At 50.2% G+C, this 18,295-nt stretch overlaps 2 protein-coding genes across 8 annotated transcripts in view; one reads left to right on the top strand and one right to left on the bottom strand.

Moving 5' to 3' along the window:
- Positions 1-68: 68 nt before the first annotated feature.
- On the bottom strand, positions 69-7,305 carry CBY1 (chibby 1, beta catenin antagonist). 2 transcript variants are annotated; one of them, XM_073326553.2, is made up of 5 exons: positions 6,795-7,305; positions 4,915-5,034; positions 4,168-4,273; positions 3,969-4,084; positions 69-928 (listed from the first exon to the last, which is right to left on the bottom strand). In XM_073326553.2, the coding sequence occupies exons 1-5, from the start codon at positions 6,846-6,848 to the stop codon at positions 848-850; spliced, it is 477 nt and encodes a 158-aa protein (XP_073182654.1). In that variant the 5' UTR covers positions 6,849-7,305; the 3' UTR covers positions 69-847. The 2 variants fall into 2 exon arrangements, with proteins under 2 accessions (XP_073182654.1, XP_073182664.1); XM_073326563.1 differs by having other exon boundaries at positions 6,781-6,856.
- Positions 6,898-18,295, top strand: part of FAM227A (family with sequence similarity 227 member A) — a 47,351-nt gene continuing 35,953 nt past the window's right edge. For 2 of the 6 annotated variants that reach the window (XM_073326465.2, XM_073326474.2), the window contains exons 1-4: positions 7,591-8,853; positions 8,958-9,112; positions 12,023-12,108; positions 13,828-13,918. In XM_073326465.2, coding sequence (XP_073182566.2) covers positions 8,986-9,112; positions 12,023-12,108; positions 13,828-13,918 — 304 coding nt within the window. In that variant the 5' untranslated portion in view covers positions 7,591-8,853; positions 8,958-8,985. The other 4 variants (XM_078850735.1, XM_078850742.1, XM_078850744.1 and 1 more) reach the window with 4 other exon arrangements.

Raw genomic sequence — 18,295 nt, 5'->3', positions numbered from 1 at the left:
TGTGCGGGGTGGGGGGGCGGTAACCTGATCCCAACCTTAGCAAGAACGTAACAGATTCACAAATGTGGTTTGTTTTAATTTTATACAATTTTTTTAATTTGTTTTCATTTTATACAAATGTAAGAAACACTCAGGAGAACAAACAATTCCAGAAACCCACCTGCCAACAGCAGGAAGCAGTTAGTGGTTTGTACAAAAATAATAATAATAAATATCTGAAAATGGAAAGACTGTTTTAGTTTAGGATGTTATTTGATTTTTAGAACAGGAGTTGGGGAAAGGCCAATCCGAAGCTTGTGAGATCAAAGATATTAGCAAGGAGACCCATACAGAAGCTGCAAACCAGAGACACTAAGGCCGTGCACATATACAAAGATATCTTCCCTACCATCCACTCACAAATACTCCTCTGCTCACAGTATAGAAAGGACTCTTGCCCAGCACTCCTTGATAAAACAGATTATCAACATGTGCTTCCACCAAGGGCTCTGTGCCTTGAGTGGCAGGTCTATAGAGGAAAAGAAGTGAGGAGTGGTCTGGGCAGAAAGAGATGTTCATCGCTACAGAACATGTCCTACGGTGACTTATCAAGAGCATTGCGTCAGCTCTACGGAGTAGTATAGTAGATGCCTTCTGGTTGGAGGCCGCATTAACATTTCAAGCCTGGGAACTTGGCTACCTGTCTAGTGGACTGTAATATCACCATGTGCTACCAAGACAATGAAGCTGTCCCAGCCAGGCTTTAAGAGCCCTTCAGCTTTAGCAGCCCTGCTTGCATGCGTGATGGAGATTTCAAACCAAATTCCCTTGCTCGCCCATCCCCTAACCCCCTGTTTCTTGCTGTTGTTCACCTCCTCCTCCGGCTGTGACTCTTCAGGTCCTCCAGCTCCTTCTCCATCAGATGGGACTCAGCTGTGGTCTCAGACAGCTGCAACCAAGAGCAGACAAGAATAAGAGTAAGAATAATCCCTCACATCCCCATGGAGTATTGTTTTTATAAAATATACATCAGAATAAGGAAAGTACTATCTAACAGAGGGGTCGGCAACCTTTCAGAAGTGGGGTGCCGAGTCTTCATGTATTCACTTTAATTTAAGGTTTCGCGTGCCAGTAATACATTTTAACGTTTTTTAGAAGGTCTCTCTCGATAAGTCTATATATTATATAACTAAACTATTGTCGTATGTAAACGAGGTTTTCAAAATGTTTAAGCAGCTTCATTTAAAATTAAATTAAAATGCTGATCTTACGCTGCTGGCCCGCTCAGCCCGCTGCCAGCCTGGGGTTCTGTTCACCTAGGCTGGCAGCAGGCTGAGCGGGGCCTGCGGCCGGGACCCCGGCTGGCAAGGGCCGGGCAGCCAGAACCCCAGACCGGCAGTGGGCTGAGCGGCTCAGCCAGCTGCCAGTCTGGAGTTCCGTCTGCCGCCTCCTGCCAGCCAGGGTCCTGGCTGCTGGCCCCGCTCAGCCCACTGCAGGTCTGGGATCCCGGCCCTGCCCACATAGAGTGGGTACGTACCTTCTCTCTGGTTCTAGCCCATTCTCTTCCTCTCTCTCTCTGCACTGAACTGAGGGTGGGAGTGCACTGAGCACAGAGCTGGAGGTGAAGGAGCAGGCTGGGGGTTGGAGTGTGTGAGGAGGGTGCAGGAGTCAGGGCAGAGGGCACGTGAGGGGGGTGCAGGAGTCAGGGCATGGGGTGTGGGGGCTGGGTATGTGTGGGGGGTGCTGGAGTCAGGGCTAGGGTTGTGGGGGGATGCAGGGGTCACGGCAGGAGGCTGGGGTGTGTGTGAGGGGGGTGCAGGGGTCAGGGCAGAGGGCTGGGAGTGTGGACTATGGTTGTGGGGGTGCTCCCAGCCCCCTGCCCAGAGTGGCTCATGGCAGGGGGCTGGAGGGGATATGACCTGATTCCACCCCCCTTCCCCAAGGCCCTGTCCCACCTCTTCTCCCCGTCCCTCGCAAGGTCCATCAGCTGATCGGCAGCAGGGAGGGAGAGGAGGAGGGGCAAGAACCCAGCACGGCAGGGGGAGCTTGCCTGCTCTGCAGCAGCAGCTGGCAGGACCAAGCTTCTTCACCCTGCCCTGGGGGGGGGGGGGAGAGCAGGCTGGGGTGGGCTGGATTTTTAATGGCACTGGGATCCCAGCCTGGGTTCGGCAGCGGGTGCTGAGCGACGCCAGTGGCTGGGCCCCAACAGACAGCAGCATGCCATTAAAAATCGGCTCGCGTGCCGTCTTTGGCACACGTGCCATAGGTTGCTGATCCCTGATCTAACATATCTCTGAAGTCCCTTACACCCAGCAGGATCCCTAAGCACTTTACAGACATACACCACAGATACACAAGTGCCTTTGGGGTGGAACTCAGCAGGTTCTGAGTCTGTAACACACTATACGACAGCTTTAGAAAGAAGTGAGAAAGAGCTTCCGCAATTAATACTTTGGATTTCACAGCACACTGTGTCCAATGACCTTGCAGAGATTTACAAACATGAATGAATTAGCTTTCACCCATGTGAGGTAGAGAAATATCACTCTAATTTTACAGAGAGGGAAACTGAGGCATGAAGGTTCACTGAATTGCCCAAGGCCACCCAGAAACACTATGGAGAGCACAGACCTCCTGACTGTGCTTTAACCACAACAGCATCTTTCTAACTGAAACTGCAGAAGGAATTTAGGGAAGGAGAATGTAATTACCCAAATTGCTATTTCGTCAGGATGACATAGCACGGGGTTAAAGTGCAGCTCACAGACCCCCCCACAATACCCCCATTCTCCACCTACCAGATTGCGGGGGAGCTTGGGGCTTCTGCTAGAGACAACTGGTGCCTGAGAGTGGGGGGAGGTCACAATTTAAAGGTTCAACCCCTCCCAACAGCTTGAGTCACGCCCTCCCAGGCACGCCTCCCTCTTAACCTCAGGAGTTCTCCCTGCAACTCCCAGCTGTTTGCCGCTGCCTCTCCTCACAACTGCAATCCCAGCTTGCCAGCTCCAGCAGCTGCTGTGAAGGGAGGGGGCCCGGTGGCGCCATGTGACTGAGCAGGGTCAGCAAATCCTAGCAGATTTTGGGGGGCATGTGACCCCACGTACCCCCATCCTGCGCATTGCCTCTGGCTTCTGTTCAGCAGGAAGTGGGGGTCTCAGGGCTTCAACCCTATGGGGTGCACCGGCCAGGGTTTGAGGCTTCAGCAGGACCGTGCTGAAGCCCTGAGACTCCCCTCTCTGCAGGGCACCACCCCGCCACAGGGCTGAAGCCCCAAGCCCCAGCAGATGTGCCTCAGCTCTTGAACTTCTGAAGATTGTCGAACATGACTTGGAGGCTCAGTAAATTTGGCCACCCCTGACATATCGGTTAACATTCTTACTTTGTTAAATAGTTACCATGTTTCACTCCAGGAGTGGCTGCATTTTTTTCCATGGAAGCTGTGACCCCTGTGTATTGCTGTATTTCAGTTTATAATGGTCTTTGGGGTGAAAGACTATGGGGTGGAGATGAAAGATCTTTTTCATTACTCTTGCAAAAAAGAAGGCCTTATGGAACCTAAGATCTCAAGTGACCATGAATGGTCAAGGTCTTCATTTCACTGACTGCAGAAGCCCAATAGTGACAAGCAGAAGATACTAATATACAAATAGAAAATGGAAAACACTCAAGGTATGGGGGAAGTCTTCCTATATCATCCAGATGTTCAGGCTCCTCCTCTCAACTATGGTACTCACTGTAATCCAGCTCTTCTCCTGAAGGGACCTGGACCTTCTCCTCCCCTTGGGGAGGAAGTGGATGAGGTCAATCTTCACTCTTGCACAATCACTACTGTGTTAAGTGTGTCTAACAGCGGGGTAGGGCTCAGTGTGAATGGGAGCAGGGACACAGGTTGGCATTAGGACCTGTGTTTTTGGGATGACCCAGAGCTCTTCACTCTGTCTCAGGGGCATTTCTGGTCACTTCAGAGAGGTGAATCTCCCCATCCTCACCATGTCCAGCAGGATATCCACTTTCAGACGCAGGAGATTGTTCTCTTCCTCCAGCTGCTGGTTCCGTTTGCGCAGGCGCTGTGTCTCCCTGCGATCCCCACTGCTGCTCCCTGACTCTAAAGGAGAGACAGGCCAAAGTTATAATCATCATGTAACTCCACAACTCTCCCAGACCAAAGCAACAGGAGCAGCTCCTCACCTGCTATCCACTGGCCATTCTCAAACTTCAGACTCTGTCCAGTGAGGTTCATGTTGGGAGTGCCATAGTCCAGGCCCAGCTCAATTTCACGGGTCGATCTGTCCAGCTGCAGAAAAAAAAAATCAATGTTTTCTAAAATTTTCATTTTCTCTCTCCATACTTTCCCTCACACCTTCACTTTTTTTTTAAAGTGACTGGCATTCTTGTGAAAGGTGCTGTATCAGTGGCCATAGAATCTGATGTCCTATTATTAACATTGCACATGCTGCTGCAGTACAAGCTTCTGTCTCACACACACCTATACAGAGTCTCCTTCCAACATATGTCACCCCTGAACTAAAAGAGCTATCTTTAGGGACATGAGGGGAGTTCATTCTCTGGGTCCTACTCTATCTTTGGTGCCAACTGTAAGGAAAGCCCCTGCCCCATTGCCGTCTGTATTAAAAGCACACATTAGAAGTTTCAGGTGCCGTGAATCTGGCTTCTGACTGAAGATGGAGTGAAGTATGCCACTAACTAAAGATTCCACTTCTTCTCTCACTATCCAGCCATCAGTAAGTGGTCATGACTCTGGACCAGAAGAGGAAGGAGAAACAGATGGGAATATGAGAGTGGAGAGACTCTGTGTGTGTGGGGGGAGTGTCTAATACTTTGTTATGAGAGTTGTTACAATAACATTTTTAAGGCAGATTACCTGTCCCTTGTTCTTAAAGGGTTGATAGAAGATCCCTAGAATCCCGCACTTACCAAGTGCAGGTTGGAGAGGGAGGCTGATTTCCTAGGTGGGGTTTTCTTTGGACTGAACGTGTTCCCAAAGAGAGGCATGGCTTTCCAATCTCCAAGCCTGCTCACTTCTGCTGCCTTGCCCTGTTTTCCAGATACAAGGACAAAACATAGAAAGAAAAGCTCAGACATTTCTTATCTATCCAACCTCGCACCACAGGATGATTCCCTATAGAATATTTAGGAGTTCCAGTTTCTGGTGTTTGTTGGTTCCAATTTTCAGTATTTATGCTTAGACAAATTATGGCTTTTAAAAAGTAAAATGATAGGATATATTTAAAATCACTGTTTAACTCTTCTTAAGACCTAGGAATGAGCCCTCAGTGAGCGAGAATCTTTTAGGCTCTTTCTGGAAAGTGTCTTCCTGAGTGTACATATTGTAATTATAAGAGTATTTTCAGTTACTATTTTATAGAAACCTACTGGTTTCCTCAAATATTTGATCAGCTGGGAATTGTATCAATTTTAATCAGTTGTACTCTAAAACCAGAAACCCCAAGTACATTTTCAGAGCTTTGTTCAGTCCCACTTTAAAAAGAACAAAGCTTCATATGAAGCATTCACCCTAGAATAGCCTCATCTGCCTGGAGTAAGTAGTCCCTTTCAGGGGATGTCTTCACTGCATGGTGAACCCAGTCTCTTAACTGGGTTTTAGCCCTAAACCCCGTACTGTCACCACACAAAAACCTTTGACCTGCTTTTGGAGTGGCTTTGAATCCAGATTTGCTTGCCTGGGTGGGGATTAGAGCTTGGGTTCTGCTTTAACTCAGGCTGTGACACCCACCCTTTGCAGTGTGGAGGCGAACTGTAACCCAGGTTACATAATTTGGGTGCTACTAATCCTTCAGTCCCTTCCCACAATTCCCCAGGACTGGATTTTCTTTACCTTCTACGCAGGGGCAGAGATTGGGGAGAGCAGGGGGGCACTGCCCCCCAAACCAGAGGTGACATGGAGTCACATAATGTCCCCCCCAGATTTGTCTTCCTTAGCATAAAGGTTTTCAAACTATGTGGTATCCCCCTGCCCCACAGTTTGAGAACGGTCACCTCCTGCCAGGAGCTGGCAGATTGGAAGCAGATGGGAGCCACCCAGCCTGCCCAGGCCCCTGGCTCTCCACACTGGGGGAGCCAGGACGCTAGCTGGGTGCCTGGCAGCCATCCCTGTTCTGCTCCCTGAGCTGGGCTGCCTCTGCACAGCCGGGCACTCCACAGGCAGGGCGGGCAGCACAGCTCTAAGCTGTGCCTTGATGTGCTCTTGCCTCTCCCACAAAGGAGCTCCCTGAGATGCTTGCTCACCGCTGCCCTGGCTCCTCAGGAGCAGAGGCAGATCCAGGAGTGCAAGGGCAGCAGCGAGTGAGCACCTCAGGGAGCATCGCGTGGCAGCCGGGCTCCACGGGCAGGGACCAGCTCTAGGGGGTGTCGTCGGCCAGTGCCAGGCTCCTTCAGGGCAGAGGCAAGAGTGTGTCAAGGCGCAGCTTGGAGCTGTGCCGCCCACCCTGCCTGGGGAGTGCCCAGCCGTGCAGAGGCAGCCCGGCTTGGGGAGCAGGGCAGGGGGGGCTGCTAGGCTTCCAGGCCCCGGCGGGGGCTTATCCCCTGGGGTGTCCCTCGCTCCTCCTCACGGCTGGGCGGCACGTGCCCACGCTGGGGGTGGGAGGGCGCGAAGTCACCGGCTGCCCAGCCACGAGCCGGAGACACGCGCGTGTGTCGGGGGGGAGGGGCGGAAGGGGAATGCTGGGGTGTCAGTGGAGATTGTCTCTTTCGATCAAAACGAGGCTGAAACATCCGGGTCCCCCGCGACCCTTCTAGTACCCGCGCGGCAGGGAAGCTCACCATCCTCGCCTCACCTGCACCAAGCGCCCCACTCTGCCTTGTTGTCCACGGCTAGCCGTCCTGCGCATGCGTATCTGACGCCTTCGAAGTCCGCAGTTGTTTGCGGCGGGGGAACGGTCTGTACCACCTCGGTGGAAGAGATTAGGATTCTACCACTGGGGAGAGGGCAAGGCCGGGAACCGGTAGAACGTTATTCTGTATGAGGGCATACGTTAAAGTACATCCTCTCCCCAGGGGTCTGTTCATGAATGGAACGATCCGTATTCAGAGCCCTTGAGAGAGTTCAGAGGAATGAGCCGGTATCAGATGTCAGACCCCCCCCCTTCCCCAGCCCGGAATGGTAGTGTCGGACTCGCGAACGGTCACGCGGGGGGAGACTCTGAAGCTAGACAGTACCATGGAATAGGGAGGTGAGTGCGAGCCAACAGCATTCTCTCTCTACCTCACCTCGAGTTCCTTATCTCCCTCCTCCCGCACCAGTGGCAGCGGTCGCTCCCTTCGGAGTGCGGAGGAGAATGGTTTGCGCCGCAGGGTTACCATGGTGATAGAGGGACGCCTAGTAATAATGAGCCCTCACTGGAGACTTCCCCCGCCTAGCGCTGGTTGGGGGCTCGCGCGAGCGCTCAGGTGAGCCATGCGCGGCCAGCGCCACCCCGGCAGCCTGCCGGGGCCTCTTTCCCGCCCGGGCTGCGTCCGCGCCCGGCGCCCCCCAGCGGGGGTTCAGCCGCCCTCCGAGCTGCGGGGCCGGCTCCTGTCTCACCGAGGCCCCGCCCGTGCGAAGCCGGGGGGTGTGTGTGACGCTGCGCCCCCTAGTGGCGTCAGGAGGCGCTCGGGGCCCGGGCGGGGCTGCAAATCCCTCCCGGGCTGAGGCTCTGCGCTGCAGCCGCTGGCAGCCCGGGCGCGCTGTAGGGGCCTCCCGGCTCCGAGCTGCTCCAGGGGCTGACGGGGAACGTGGGCAGCCCGAGGGCTCCGTTCAGTCCCGGCAGGGGAGGAGGCGCTGCCCCAGTGCCCCCTGCACCGTGGGGCCTGCGTGTACTGCTGCTGCCCGGTGCCGTGCCTGGGCCGGGTCATTTCTCCCCTGCTGGCCCGCCCGCCGCAGGGGCACCCGAGTGTAACAGCCCCGGTCTGGCCTACAGGGCGGCGGGGGTGACACAACCAGCCCTGCCATGCCCTAGTCACTTCCCAAGAACATGTGCTTTTGAGGAGTGTGGTGGCGTGGCCCTGTTGGTCCCAGGGTGTGTGAGAGACAAGGTGGGTGAGGTAATAGCTTGTGTTGGATCAACCTCTGAGGGTGAAAGAGGAGACCAGCTTTCCCGCTCGCTCCTCTTGAAACCTTCAGTTCTGGTGTTGATCCAAAGCCCGTCTTCTCTTTCAGCAACAGAAGTTGGTCCAGGAAAAGCTATTACCTCACTCACTGTGTCCCTCTTTTAAGGAAACTCATTGCTTTTAGGACAGAGGGCCACTTCTCCACCTTTTCCTCCTAACCAGCTGCTTTCCCAGATGGGAATTATCTTGGTTAATATTTTCATACAGGAACTTTTGACAGGCCTGCTCGCTGCTCATTTGTTGGAGGAAGGCCCAGACATCTCACATCATACCTTAAAAATGCTACCAAAATCTGATATTTTAATGTCTCCCTCCCTCTTCACTCCAAAGTTTCTCTGAGCTTCCACACATTTCCCATTTATTATTATGGTGTTATAGGTGTGTAAGGCACTGTACAAGTAAAGTATATAACAAGGTGCCTGCCCCAAGGAAATTACAGTTAAAATTATAAAAGTAAAATAAATAAATAGAGCATATATATAAGGGAGAAAACAAATGGTCACAAAACAAGTGTCATCTGGAAACATCTGAGCTTGCTGAATCCTTGTTTATGCCTTAAAACATAGCCTGGCTGTTTGTTTCCATTGTTATGGGGAGAATCATCCTCAGATGACCTTCTCCCACTCATCTGAGCCCCACAGATGTCTGACCTTTCCACATGAGGTGCAGTGTCCTTACTGCCTGTGGCAATGAAGAATTATCAAGAGGGACCTCAGTATGAACCCACGCAAAGCAAAATCCAATAAGGTTTGTCAAAGGGCATTTGGTTTTGAAGGCAGTAAAGTGGGAGAGAGGAAGAGATTCTATAAAAATATTTTTGTAATGGAAATGTTTTGTCCCCACTTTGCTAGGAATTAGTTTATATTTTGCACTGGAAACATGGCAGCCTTAAATAATACTTCACCAATTATCCGATTCCAAGAATTTGTGGGGGTATTGCCCATGCAACAAGCAAAGGAGACTGAGACGTTGAACATGCAGCAGAGCGTAAACAAGAAACCTTCATGTATCTTCTGCCAGTGAACAATCAACGCTAGAGAGTCACATACTGTGTTGCTTATGTAGGCCAAGCTGTACACCCAGATGTGCATCTTGTGCTTCCACTCCAGCCAAGCCCCTTGCCCCCATCCCCCACGATGGGCAGAACTCTGTTGATTTTGGTAAACAATGGAAATCAAGCTTTTGGGGTTTCTAAAATCAGTTTGTTTTTTGGTTTCTGATTTTCATCAACATCAATAGGGTTCTGTTCAGTGTATGGGTGTGGCAGGGGGTGGCAGCTAAGGGCTCTACTAACCGTAACTGGACTCTAATGATGAGGTCACCGTCTCACTCTACATCCTCAATGACTAAATAGGGATTTTAATGGCAATTAAGCTTTTCTAACTTTCTGATTTTCACCAAAATCAATAGGGTTCTGCCCATTGATACCTAGAGAGAGGAGTCCCTGAGATTCTGGAATTGATGAAATGTGATTTTTCAACAATGATCATGTTACAGACACACAAAGAAATGCCATTGAGTTGAGTGTGAGGGATTGCTTCACTTGGCCAATTAAACATAACCTACCACAGTTTGGGCTGTTCTAATAAGGGCATGATGCTGAGATTTCAGCAGTGAAGAACTGCTCAGATGCTGGGAAAGGGAGAGGTAAGACTTCATTTGTTTCATCAACACTTGGTCTGTAATAGACCAAACTTTTTGACTGTCAGTAAATGGTTGGGGAGATTTTGCTGTTCTATTTCTTGATGACTGGCTGATGTATTGTGCTGTGAAGGTTATTGTGACATCACCCAGGGTACAATCTAGACTGTTGAACAGCTGTGTCCCCTCAGTTCTCCAATCAGAGGTGCCTTTGCACTGCTTTGTTGGGAGAACAACCACTCCTGGCCAGTTCACCTACAGCATCTAGCACGCAAAAATCACTCCCAGCTGAATTACATTAATGCTTTGGCCAGACACCCATTAATTCCATACAGGGCGATACCAGCAAACTCCCAGTCCCAGATCTTCCCCCAGAAATGTTTCTTATACTGCCCAGCTCTCTACTGGATGATGCAACCTCATATAAAGTCTGTCAGTTCATCAGTAGAAAAAGATATGCACAAACCTTGTTATCTCAAGTGGAGGTTCCCAAACACGCTCGTTTAGACAAAACAATAAAACAAGTTTATTAACTACAGAAAGATTTTAAGTGATTACAAGTAAAGAGGCATAAAAGTCAGACTTGGTCACAAAGAAAATAAAAAGATAAAATGCAAACTAGTATGTAATTTACCAAGCTAGGTAGATTCTAAGCAAAGGTTTTTCTCATCACCTGCTCTTTGTAGTCTTTAATGGCTAGAAGCTTTTAGGCCAGGACCCCTTCCTCAGTTCAGTGTCTCTTAAGGCATTGCTGCCATGAGCAAAGGAGTAGAGTAGAGAGGTAATTTATGTTGTGTGAGGATTATCTTTGGGGATTATCTCCAGCTGGGGTGCAGGTGATAGCCATTCTGTTTACATGGGAACCCCTAGTTGTTCTGTTGTCAATATGTAAAGTTCTTGCTTACACATTTCTTCCTGCCACAGAATGGCCATTTAACTAGGTGATGGTCCACTTGACTTTGTTGACACCAGGATAAGGTGTTGGTTTGTCTTTTCTTTTTGATGAACTGGTTTGTGCCTGCTTTTCTAAATTTGGATCATGTTACAGCAATATTATACAGTAGAATCTTATAATTTTTGACATGTAATTTTGCCACACATATTTTACCAGGACAATAATGTTAAGCAAATTGAATTTTTGAAATGATACCTCACAAGGCATACTTAGTACAAAATTTATCATGGTCTTGTAAAAAGGGTGAAGATGGGGTACAGACTGTGTTTATTGATATGGAATGTATTTTAATGGATGGCAGGGTGTCTAGAGCCTATGAGAAGCATCTCTTTGAGGCAAAATCAAAATAAATATCCCTTCCCTTTTAATTTTTCAAGAGGTCCCCAATTTGCCAAACATTTTGTTGGTAGTCCAAAGTCTGCAGCTCCACTGTACGGTGTTACGAATTACACCTGGTAGGACACGCACACAACTGCTGCGAATTACACCTGGTAGGACACGCACACAACTGCTACGAATTACACCTGGTAGGACACGCACACCAATGCTGCGAATTATACCTGATAGGTCACGCACAGTTCGAATCTAGGCTGAGGCACAGAAACAAAGTCCACAACTGCAGAGTTCCCAAAAGACACTAAGTTTATTACGCTGCTAGCCAGGAGGGGACCCTGAATAAAGATTATACAAAGGTTATATACTTTTTAGCAAAGCATGTTGCCCTCGTGCATCGGAAACCTTAGCCAATAAACAAACCCTTGTCTTATCTACCACCTATACCTGCTTAGTGCATTCCTCGTGCTATACCAGTATGTTAATTACACAGCATGGTCGTAAAGCTATGCATCAGTAACCTTTATTATCAGGATGGGAGGCCTCACATCAAGGCCAAGAGACAGGGAGTTAGAGACTGACAAAAACCAGATACTGGGAGTCAAGGCAGGCTGGAGACAAGGAGGAGGATTTTCACAGGGATTCAGTATCTAAGGATCACTCCTCCTGGTGTATGATGTGCTGGCATTTAAACAATGGTGGGCCCCAAACCAAAATGGAGTCACATATGCTAACTTTTCCTTAACAACAGATACCATTTGCAACAGGTTTGGAGGCTTTTCTGAAAGATTTGGATTGTGCAGTTAGTGAGATGAGTCAGGGCTGCAGAGACAAGGGAAAACAAGTCAAAGAGAGAGAAAATATGGAAGAGAAATAGCAGCAAATAGAGAAAGTATCAGAAAAAGAGTAGCAGCATGATTTTTTGTCTGGTTTGTTACACTTATTAATACTCTCCAAAGAGGTTCCTTAACATACCTACCTTCTCAGTGTGCCCAATTGGCAGTATGCAGAAAGTGAACCAGAAAATTGCACATTTGCGACTGGAGTTGGAAAAATTCCACACTGGTGACCTGGTGAGTAAAGACAGTTTGCTGCAGCATATGCAAGGAAAAGCATAGACTTAGTACACTTGGGGGAATTCTGCACCACTGCGCACACATGATTAATGAGCCATACATATTTTTATTTTTTTGTGCAGAAAAAAGCTTCTGCTCAAAAGTTGCTGCAGTTCCGCCTTTTGCCCACCAGCAGGTGCTGCGGCAATAGAACACAACAGCAGCTTCCAGCAGCAAGTAACTTCTGCAGTACTGCTTTTTGCCCACCAGAGGGCACTGTGGCGATAGGACACAACAGGTGGTCCCAGCCAGTTAGAGAAGAGAAAGAGCCTTCTTCACAGCCTCTGTAGGGCCAGGTTAGGAGACAGGGACTATGGGGAGACAGATAGTGTGGGCTGCTGGGGGGTCAGACAGGGCCTCATAAGGGCTAGTGGGGAAGGACAGACTAGGGCAGGGGCTCAGTGGGAGTGGAGGCTCAGAGCCACAGTGGGGAGGGAGGTGCAGGGCCACATAGGGACAAGGGAGTGGCTCAGTGGGGGCACAGAGACACATGGGGACAGGGATGGGGTGCAGGGCCACATAGGGACATGGGGTTGATGAGTGGGGGCACAGAGACATGGGCAGGAGGTACAGGGCCATGTGGGAATGGGGAGTGGGTGTCTGAGTGGAGGTGGAAGGACACACGGGGTGTCGGGGGGGGCGTGTCTGAGTGGGGGCAGAAGGACACTTATGTCTGACTGAGAAAGGCTAGGAGTCAGCCAGGATCTGCATGGGGGAAGTTCCCTAACAGTCCCTTGCCGCCCCCGAAAAAAACTTCTTCCATACTTTTCCCACCCATACCCAACAACCCTCAAAGTTCACACCCAGGCTGCTTCCCAGCAATTATTTCTCTCTCTCTCACTCCTCCGTTACCCTTGATTTCCCCCAGCCTTTGCATGGCTTCTGGGAAGTGCAGGAAATTTGGTTCTGTATTGTAGTTTAAATGAATTATTACTCAGAGTTCTGTATAAATATGCCTAGTAAGGAATCTATTTGTCAAAAAATATTTTCTGAATCTTTTTTTATTGTCTTTATTGTTACAGACATATTTGCTGGCAGGTAGTTTGAAATGAATGACCAAAAATAATTGAAACTGGTGTGATTATATTGTGTTATTTTGACAAATAAAATATGCAGAATTTTGCAGAATCTGAAAATATTGTTTGCAGAATCTTTAATTTTTTGTTGCAGAATTTTTAATTTTTTGGCACAGAATTCCCCCAGGAGTAACTTAGGAGTGACTCCTAATGGTACATTTGGGCAATGCATCATTCCAGCAGGGTAGATGTTGCAAAACAGTGGCCTCCTAACAGTGGCTTCCGAGGAGAGTAGGTGCTGGAAATTACTTAGTCCTTTAAAGGGGGGGAATTATAGAGCAGATACCCCAAAATTAGAACAGAATCTTGCAGTTTTGAATGGGGATTTTGTGAATTACCTGGATTTTGTGCATGCGTGTGTGTGTAGGTATGTATGTAGTAGGGAGAGGAAAGAGAATGGAAGAGCAATGGCACGAAAGGTAATAACAGAAAAAGGAAGCAAGAGAAAGTTAATTGATTGTAGAATTATATTTCAGAACTGAAAACATTTGAGCTTAAGTAGCTGCTTTAGGAGTCCGGGGTCCTTTTGTTCCCAAGCCCCAAAACTTAGTGTGGAATTAATCCCTAACACCAATTGCTGTTGTTTTTGTTATTGTTGAAGGTGATTGAGGACTTGGAATCATTAAAGAGATACTCTGGACAGAAGAGCTTCAGAAGAGAGAAAAAGCACTTCAAGACATCCAGGGAAAGAGGCACACATGCTTTCTAATTACATATATTTGGGGTTTTATTGGGGAGATGAGTACAGCTTAAGGAGCTCCAGATCAGGACATTTCCTGCCAATGAATACTGGGGTATTAATGATCCCCCTTCCAATGGAGTCACAGTTTAGGACATTTCCTGCAAGCTCCAGGTTGAAATGCCCCTGGCATCTCAAGCAGCTCATGTCCTCCTTGTGTATTTGCCCTAGCAAAAAGTAATTTTACCATGTAATTTTTGAAATTCTGAATGTACAAACTGTGTGTGCCCTCATGTCCTGGAGACCGCTCTAGATTCCTGATGAGGACTTTGAAACAAACAAAGACACCTCTTGCAGAGAATCAATGACAGGTTTTGAGCCCAGTGAATAATTGGGACAGGGTTGGGGGAGTTTAGGCCCTGAATCTGTGAATACTTCTGCCCACGCTCAGGGCCAGCCTTTGGGGTGGGCTGTACAGGCCCTTGCCCAGGCTGGCCCACCCAAGGGGGCGCCATGCACAGGGTTTGGATTCCCACCTGTCCTGCTGCCGAGAGGCCAGCTGGGCTGATGGAGGCAGCAGGGCAGGCAGGCGAGCAGCAACATAGGGCATGGGGAGAGACCCGAGCTGCAGGGGGCAGTTGGACGACCAGCCCTCAAGCCAGGTGACTCCTCTGGAGCAGGGATGCCCCTCCTCCGCCCTGCTCCACGGGTGCAGCCACTGCTATTCCTGTCCCCCACTTCCTCCCTTCGGACTGGGAGCCATAGGTGCCAACTTCTCCTGGCACCGGTGGGTCCCGCCCCAACTGTATCCCTGCCCTGCCCCCATTCCAACCCCTTCCAACCCCTTCCCCAAAGTCCCAGCTCCAACTCCGCCCCCTCCCTGCCCCTATTGGACTCCTTCCCCAAATCCCCACCACGACTCCTCCCCTGAGCGCTCCAATGCCTTGTTCCTGCTCCTCCCCCCTCCCTCCCACAGCTTGGGCAAGCGCTGGAAGGAGAAGTGGGGAAGGTACACTCAGGGGAGGAGGTGGAGGTGAGCTGGGGCAGGGAGCACCTACGGAGTCGGCGTCTATACTGGGAGCATCCTCCTGTCTGCTCTGTGGGAGGGAGAGGGGCTGATGGCAGGGTGTCCTCCTCCTCCCCCACCTGTGTACCCAATTTCCACTAAGCTGGGGTGACTGGACAGGGGGAATCTGTGTGTGCTGGTGCCTCTCTGGGTCCAGAGCTGCTGGCAGCTGCTTGTGTTCCAACGAGCCTCGTTCAGGCTCCTGACCCTGAGTGCTTTCTTAAAGAGACAGCATACTCACTCAAGCACACACACTCCCCTCAACTCACACACGCTTTCCTTCACATAGTCCCCGCAACACACATACCAGGGCTCCCTGCATCCAGGTCACTTCCCCACCTGGGCTGTGCTGAGGCATCAGGAGCTGCTGCTCTCCTGCCCTCCCCTTACACAGCCCGCAGGGAAAGTGACCTGGATACAGGAAGCCCTGACATCTCCTTGCTCACAGACCCCTAGGGCTGCGGGGAGGAGGAGTAGCAGTCCAGTGGGGGAGCAAGCAGCAATGCCAGCTGCTTTGTGTATCCAGGTCAGTTTCCCAACATAAGTGCAGGAGGGAGATGCAAGGGTTAGGGGCAAAGGGGGCACAGTGCAGGGGTTAGGGGCTCATTAGGGGACAGGAGTTGGGGTGAGGAGGCATGCATACTGCAGGGTTTAGGGGCTCAGGAGGGAGGTGCAGGGGGTAGAAGTGAAGGGGTGCAGGAATTGGGGCACAGGAGGGGAGTGCAGGAGTTGGGGTGAAGAGGGCACAGTGCAGGTGTTAGGGGGGCTGGTGTTGGGGTACAGGAGGGGGGCAGAGGTTGGGAGTGAAGTGGTGCAGGAAATAGGGGTGCGGGAGGGGGAGCAGGCATTTGGAGCGAAGGGGGCACGGTTAGGGGGGAAGGCAGGATGGGGGGCCAGGGGCAATGGGGGGTGCCACACCCATGGGGGCCAGGGCCATCAAAATACAAGTTCGCCTACGGTGCCATTTTCCCTAAGGCCAGCCCTGCCCATGCTGAACTTTATGCATGTAGATAGTTCCATTGAGTTCAATGGGGCTATTCACTTCCATAAATATTTGCAGCATTGGGACCAGAATGAGTGGTGTGAGAATAATGCAGTATAGATATGATAAATAATATTCAGTGTCACATACATCACTAGCAAATCTCATTGTTTTGATTTAAGGAACCCCCGGTAACCTGGAACACAGATTGTGCATCAGCTCCCCCTAAACTACTAAGAGCTAAATGTTTTGGCATATGTATTTTTCCATTGGCATGTGTAAGGCACTCATGCCTACAGTAATTGAGAACCTCATAAAAATTAATGAATATAGCCTTGTAACACTACTGTGAAGTGATTTGGTATCACGTGATATTTTGATAAAACTAACATGGCACACACTAAATGAATTAAAAACTGGCTAACTGGTAGGCTTCAAAATGGAATTGTAAATGGGGAATCGTCATTGAATGGATATGTTTCCAGTGAGTTCCCACGGGGACAGTTCTTGGCTCTGTGCTATTTAAAATTCTTATCCATGACCTGGAAGAAAACAGAAAATCCTCACTGATAAAATTTGCAGCTGACACACAAATTGAGGGAGCATTAAATAATGAAGAAGACATGTCACTGATTCAGAGCAATCTACATCACTTGGTAAACTGAGTGCAAGCAAAGAATATGGGTATTAATACGGTTAAATGTATACATCTAGGAACAAAGAATGCAGGCCACACTTACAGGATGGGGGACTCTATCTTGGGAACAGTGATTGAAAAAGATTTGGGAGTGATGGTGGGTAATCTGCTTAACATGAGCTCCAGTGTGACACAGTGGCCAAAAAGAGCTAGTGCGATCTGGGGCTGCATAAATGGGAATCTCGAGTTGGAGTAGAGAGGTTATTTTACCTCTATAATTGGCACAAGTGCTACCACTGCTGGAATACTGTGTTCAGTTCTGGTGCCCACAATTCAAGAATGTTGATAAATTAGAGAAGGTTCAGAGAAGAACCACAAGAATGATTAAAGGATTAAAAAACATCTCTTATAGTTATAGACTCAAGGAGCTCAATCTATTTATCTTAAGAAAGAGAAGGCTAAGGGGTGATTTGGTACAGTCTATAACAAGGGTCGGCAACCTTTCGGAAGTGGTGTGCCGAGTCTTCATTTATTCATTTTAACTTAAGGTTTCACGTGCCAGTAATACATTCTAACGTTTTTTAGAAGGTCTCTCTCGATAAGTCTATATATTATATAACTAAACTACTGTTGTATGTAAAGTAAACAAGGTTTTCAAAATGTTTAAGCAGCTTCATTTAAAATTAAATTAAAATGCTGATCTTACGCTGCTGGCCTACTCAGCCCGTTGCCAGCCTGGGGTTCCGTTCACCGAGGCTGGCAGCAGGCTGAGCGGGGCCTATGGCCAGGACCCTGGCTGGCAAGGGGCTGGCAGACAGAACCCCAGACCGGCAGCGGGCTGAGCGGGGCTAGCGGCCGGGACCCCAGACCAGCCGTGGGCTGAGTGACTCAGCCCGCTGCTGGTCTGGGGTTCAGTCCGCTGGCTCCTGCCAGCCAGGGTTCCGGCTGCCGGCCCCGCTCAGCCCGCTGCCGGTCTGGGATCCCGGCCCTGCCCACATAGAGTGGATACCTACCTTCTCCCTGGTTCTAGCCCATTCTCTTCCTCTCTCTCTGCACTGAGCTGAGGGTGGGAATGCACTGAGCACAGGGCTCGGGTTGAAGGAGCAGGCTGGGATGCAGGGTCTGGCCAGGAGCTAGAATGAGGGAGGGGGCTCAGGGTTGGGGCAAGAGGTTTGGGTGTGGAGCGCTTACCTGGGCAGCTCCCATTTGGTGCGAGGGGTGCAGGTGGGAATGTGGAAGGGTGCAGGAGCTCCTGTTTGGTGCTCAGGGTGGGGGTGGGAATGTGGGGTTGCATGAGTCAAGACATGGGGTGTGAGAGGGCTGGGTATGTGTGGGGGGTACTGGAGTCAGGGCTGGGGTCATGGGGGGGGTGCAAGGGTCAGGGCAGGAGGCTGGGGTATTTGGGGGGTGCAGGGGTCAGGGCAGAGGGCTGGCTGTGTGTGAGGGGGTGCAGGGTTCAGGGCAGGGGGTTGGGGGGGGATGTAAGGGTCAGGGCAGAGGGCTGGGAGTGTGGGCTGGGGTCGTGGGGGTTCTCCCAGCCTCCTGCTCAGAGTGGCTCACGGCAGGGGGCTGGATGGGATATGCCCTGATTCCACCCCCCTTCCCCAAGACCCCGTCCCCACCTCTTCTCCGCCTCTCCTGGGAGCAGCGAGCTCCTCTTCTCCCCCTCCCACGCAAGGGCCATCAGCTGGGGCCATCAGCTGAT

This window comes from Lepidochelys kempii, chromosome 1 (genome assembly GCF_965140285.1).
Source record: "Lepidochelys kempii isolate rLepKem1 chromosome 1, rLepKem1.hap1, whole genome shotgun sequence".
Lineage (NCBI taxonomy): Eukaryota > Metazoa > Chordata > Testudines > Cheloniidae > Lepidochelys > Lepidochelys kempii.
Note: the sequence above shows the minus strand (reverse complement) of the source record. Positions and strands in the feature narration are given on the sequence as shown.

Coding starts and splice junctions, on each gene's coding strand:
- CBY1 (XM_073326553.2), bottom strand. CDS start 6,848: ATGCGCAGGACGGCTAGCCGTGGACAACAAGGCAGAGTGGGGCGCTTG. Junction 5,035..6,794: donor GAGTGGGGCGCTTGGTGCAG/GTGAGGCGAGGA, acceptor TCTGGAAAACAG/GGCAAGGCAGCAGAAGTGAG. Junction 929..3,968: donor TGGATATCCTGCTGGACATG/GTGAGGATGGGG, acceptor TCTTGGTTGCAG/CTGTCTGAGACCACAGCTGA.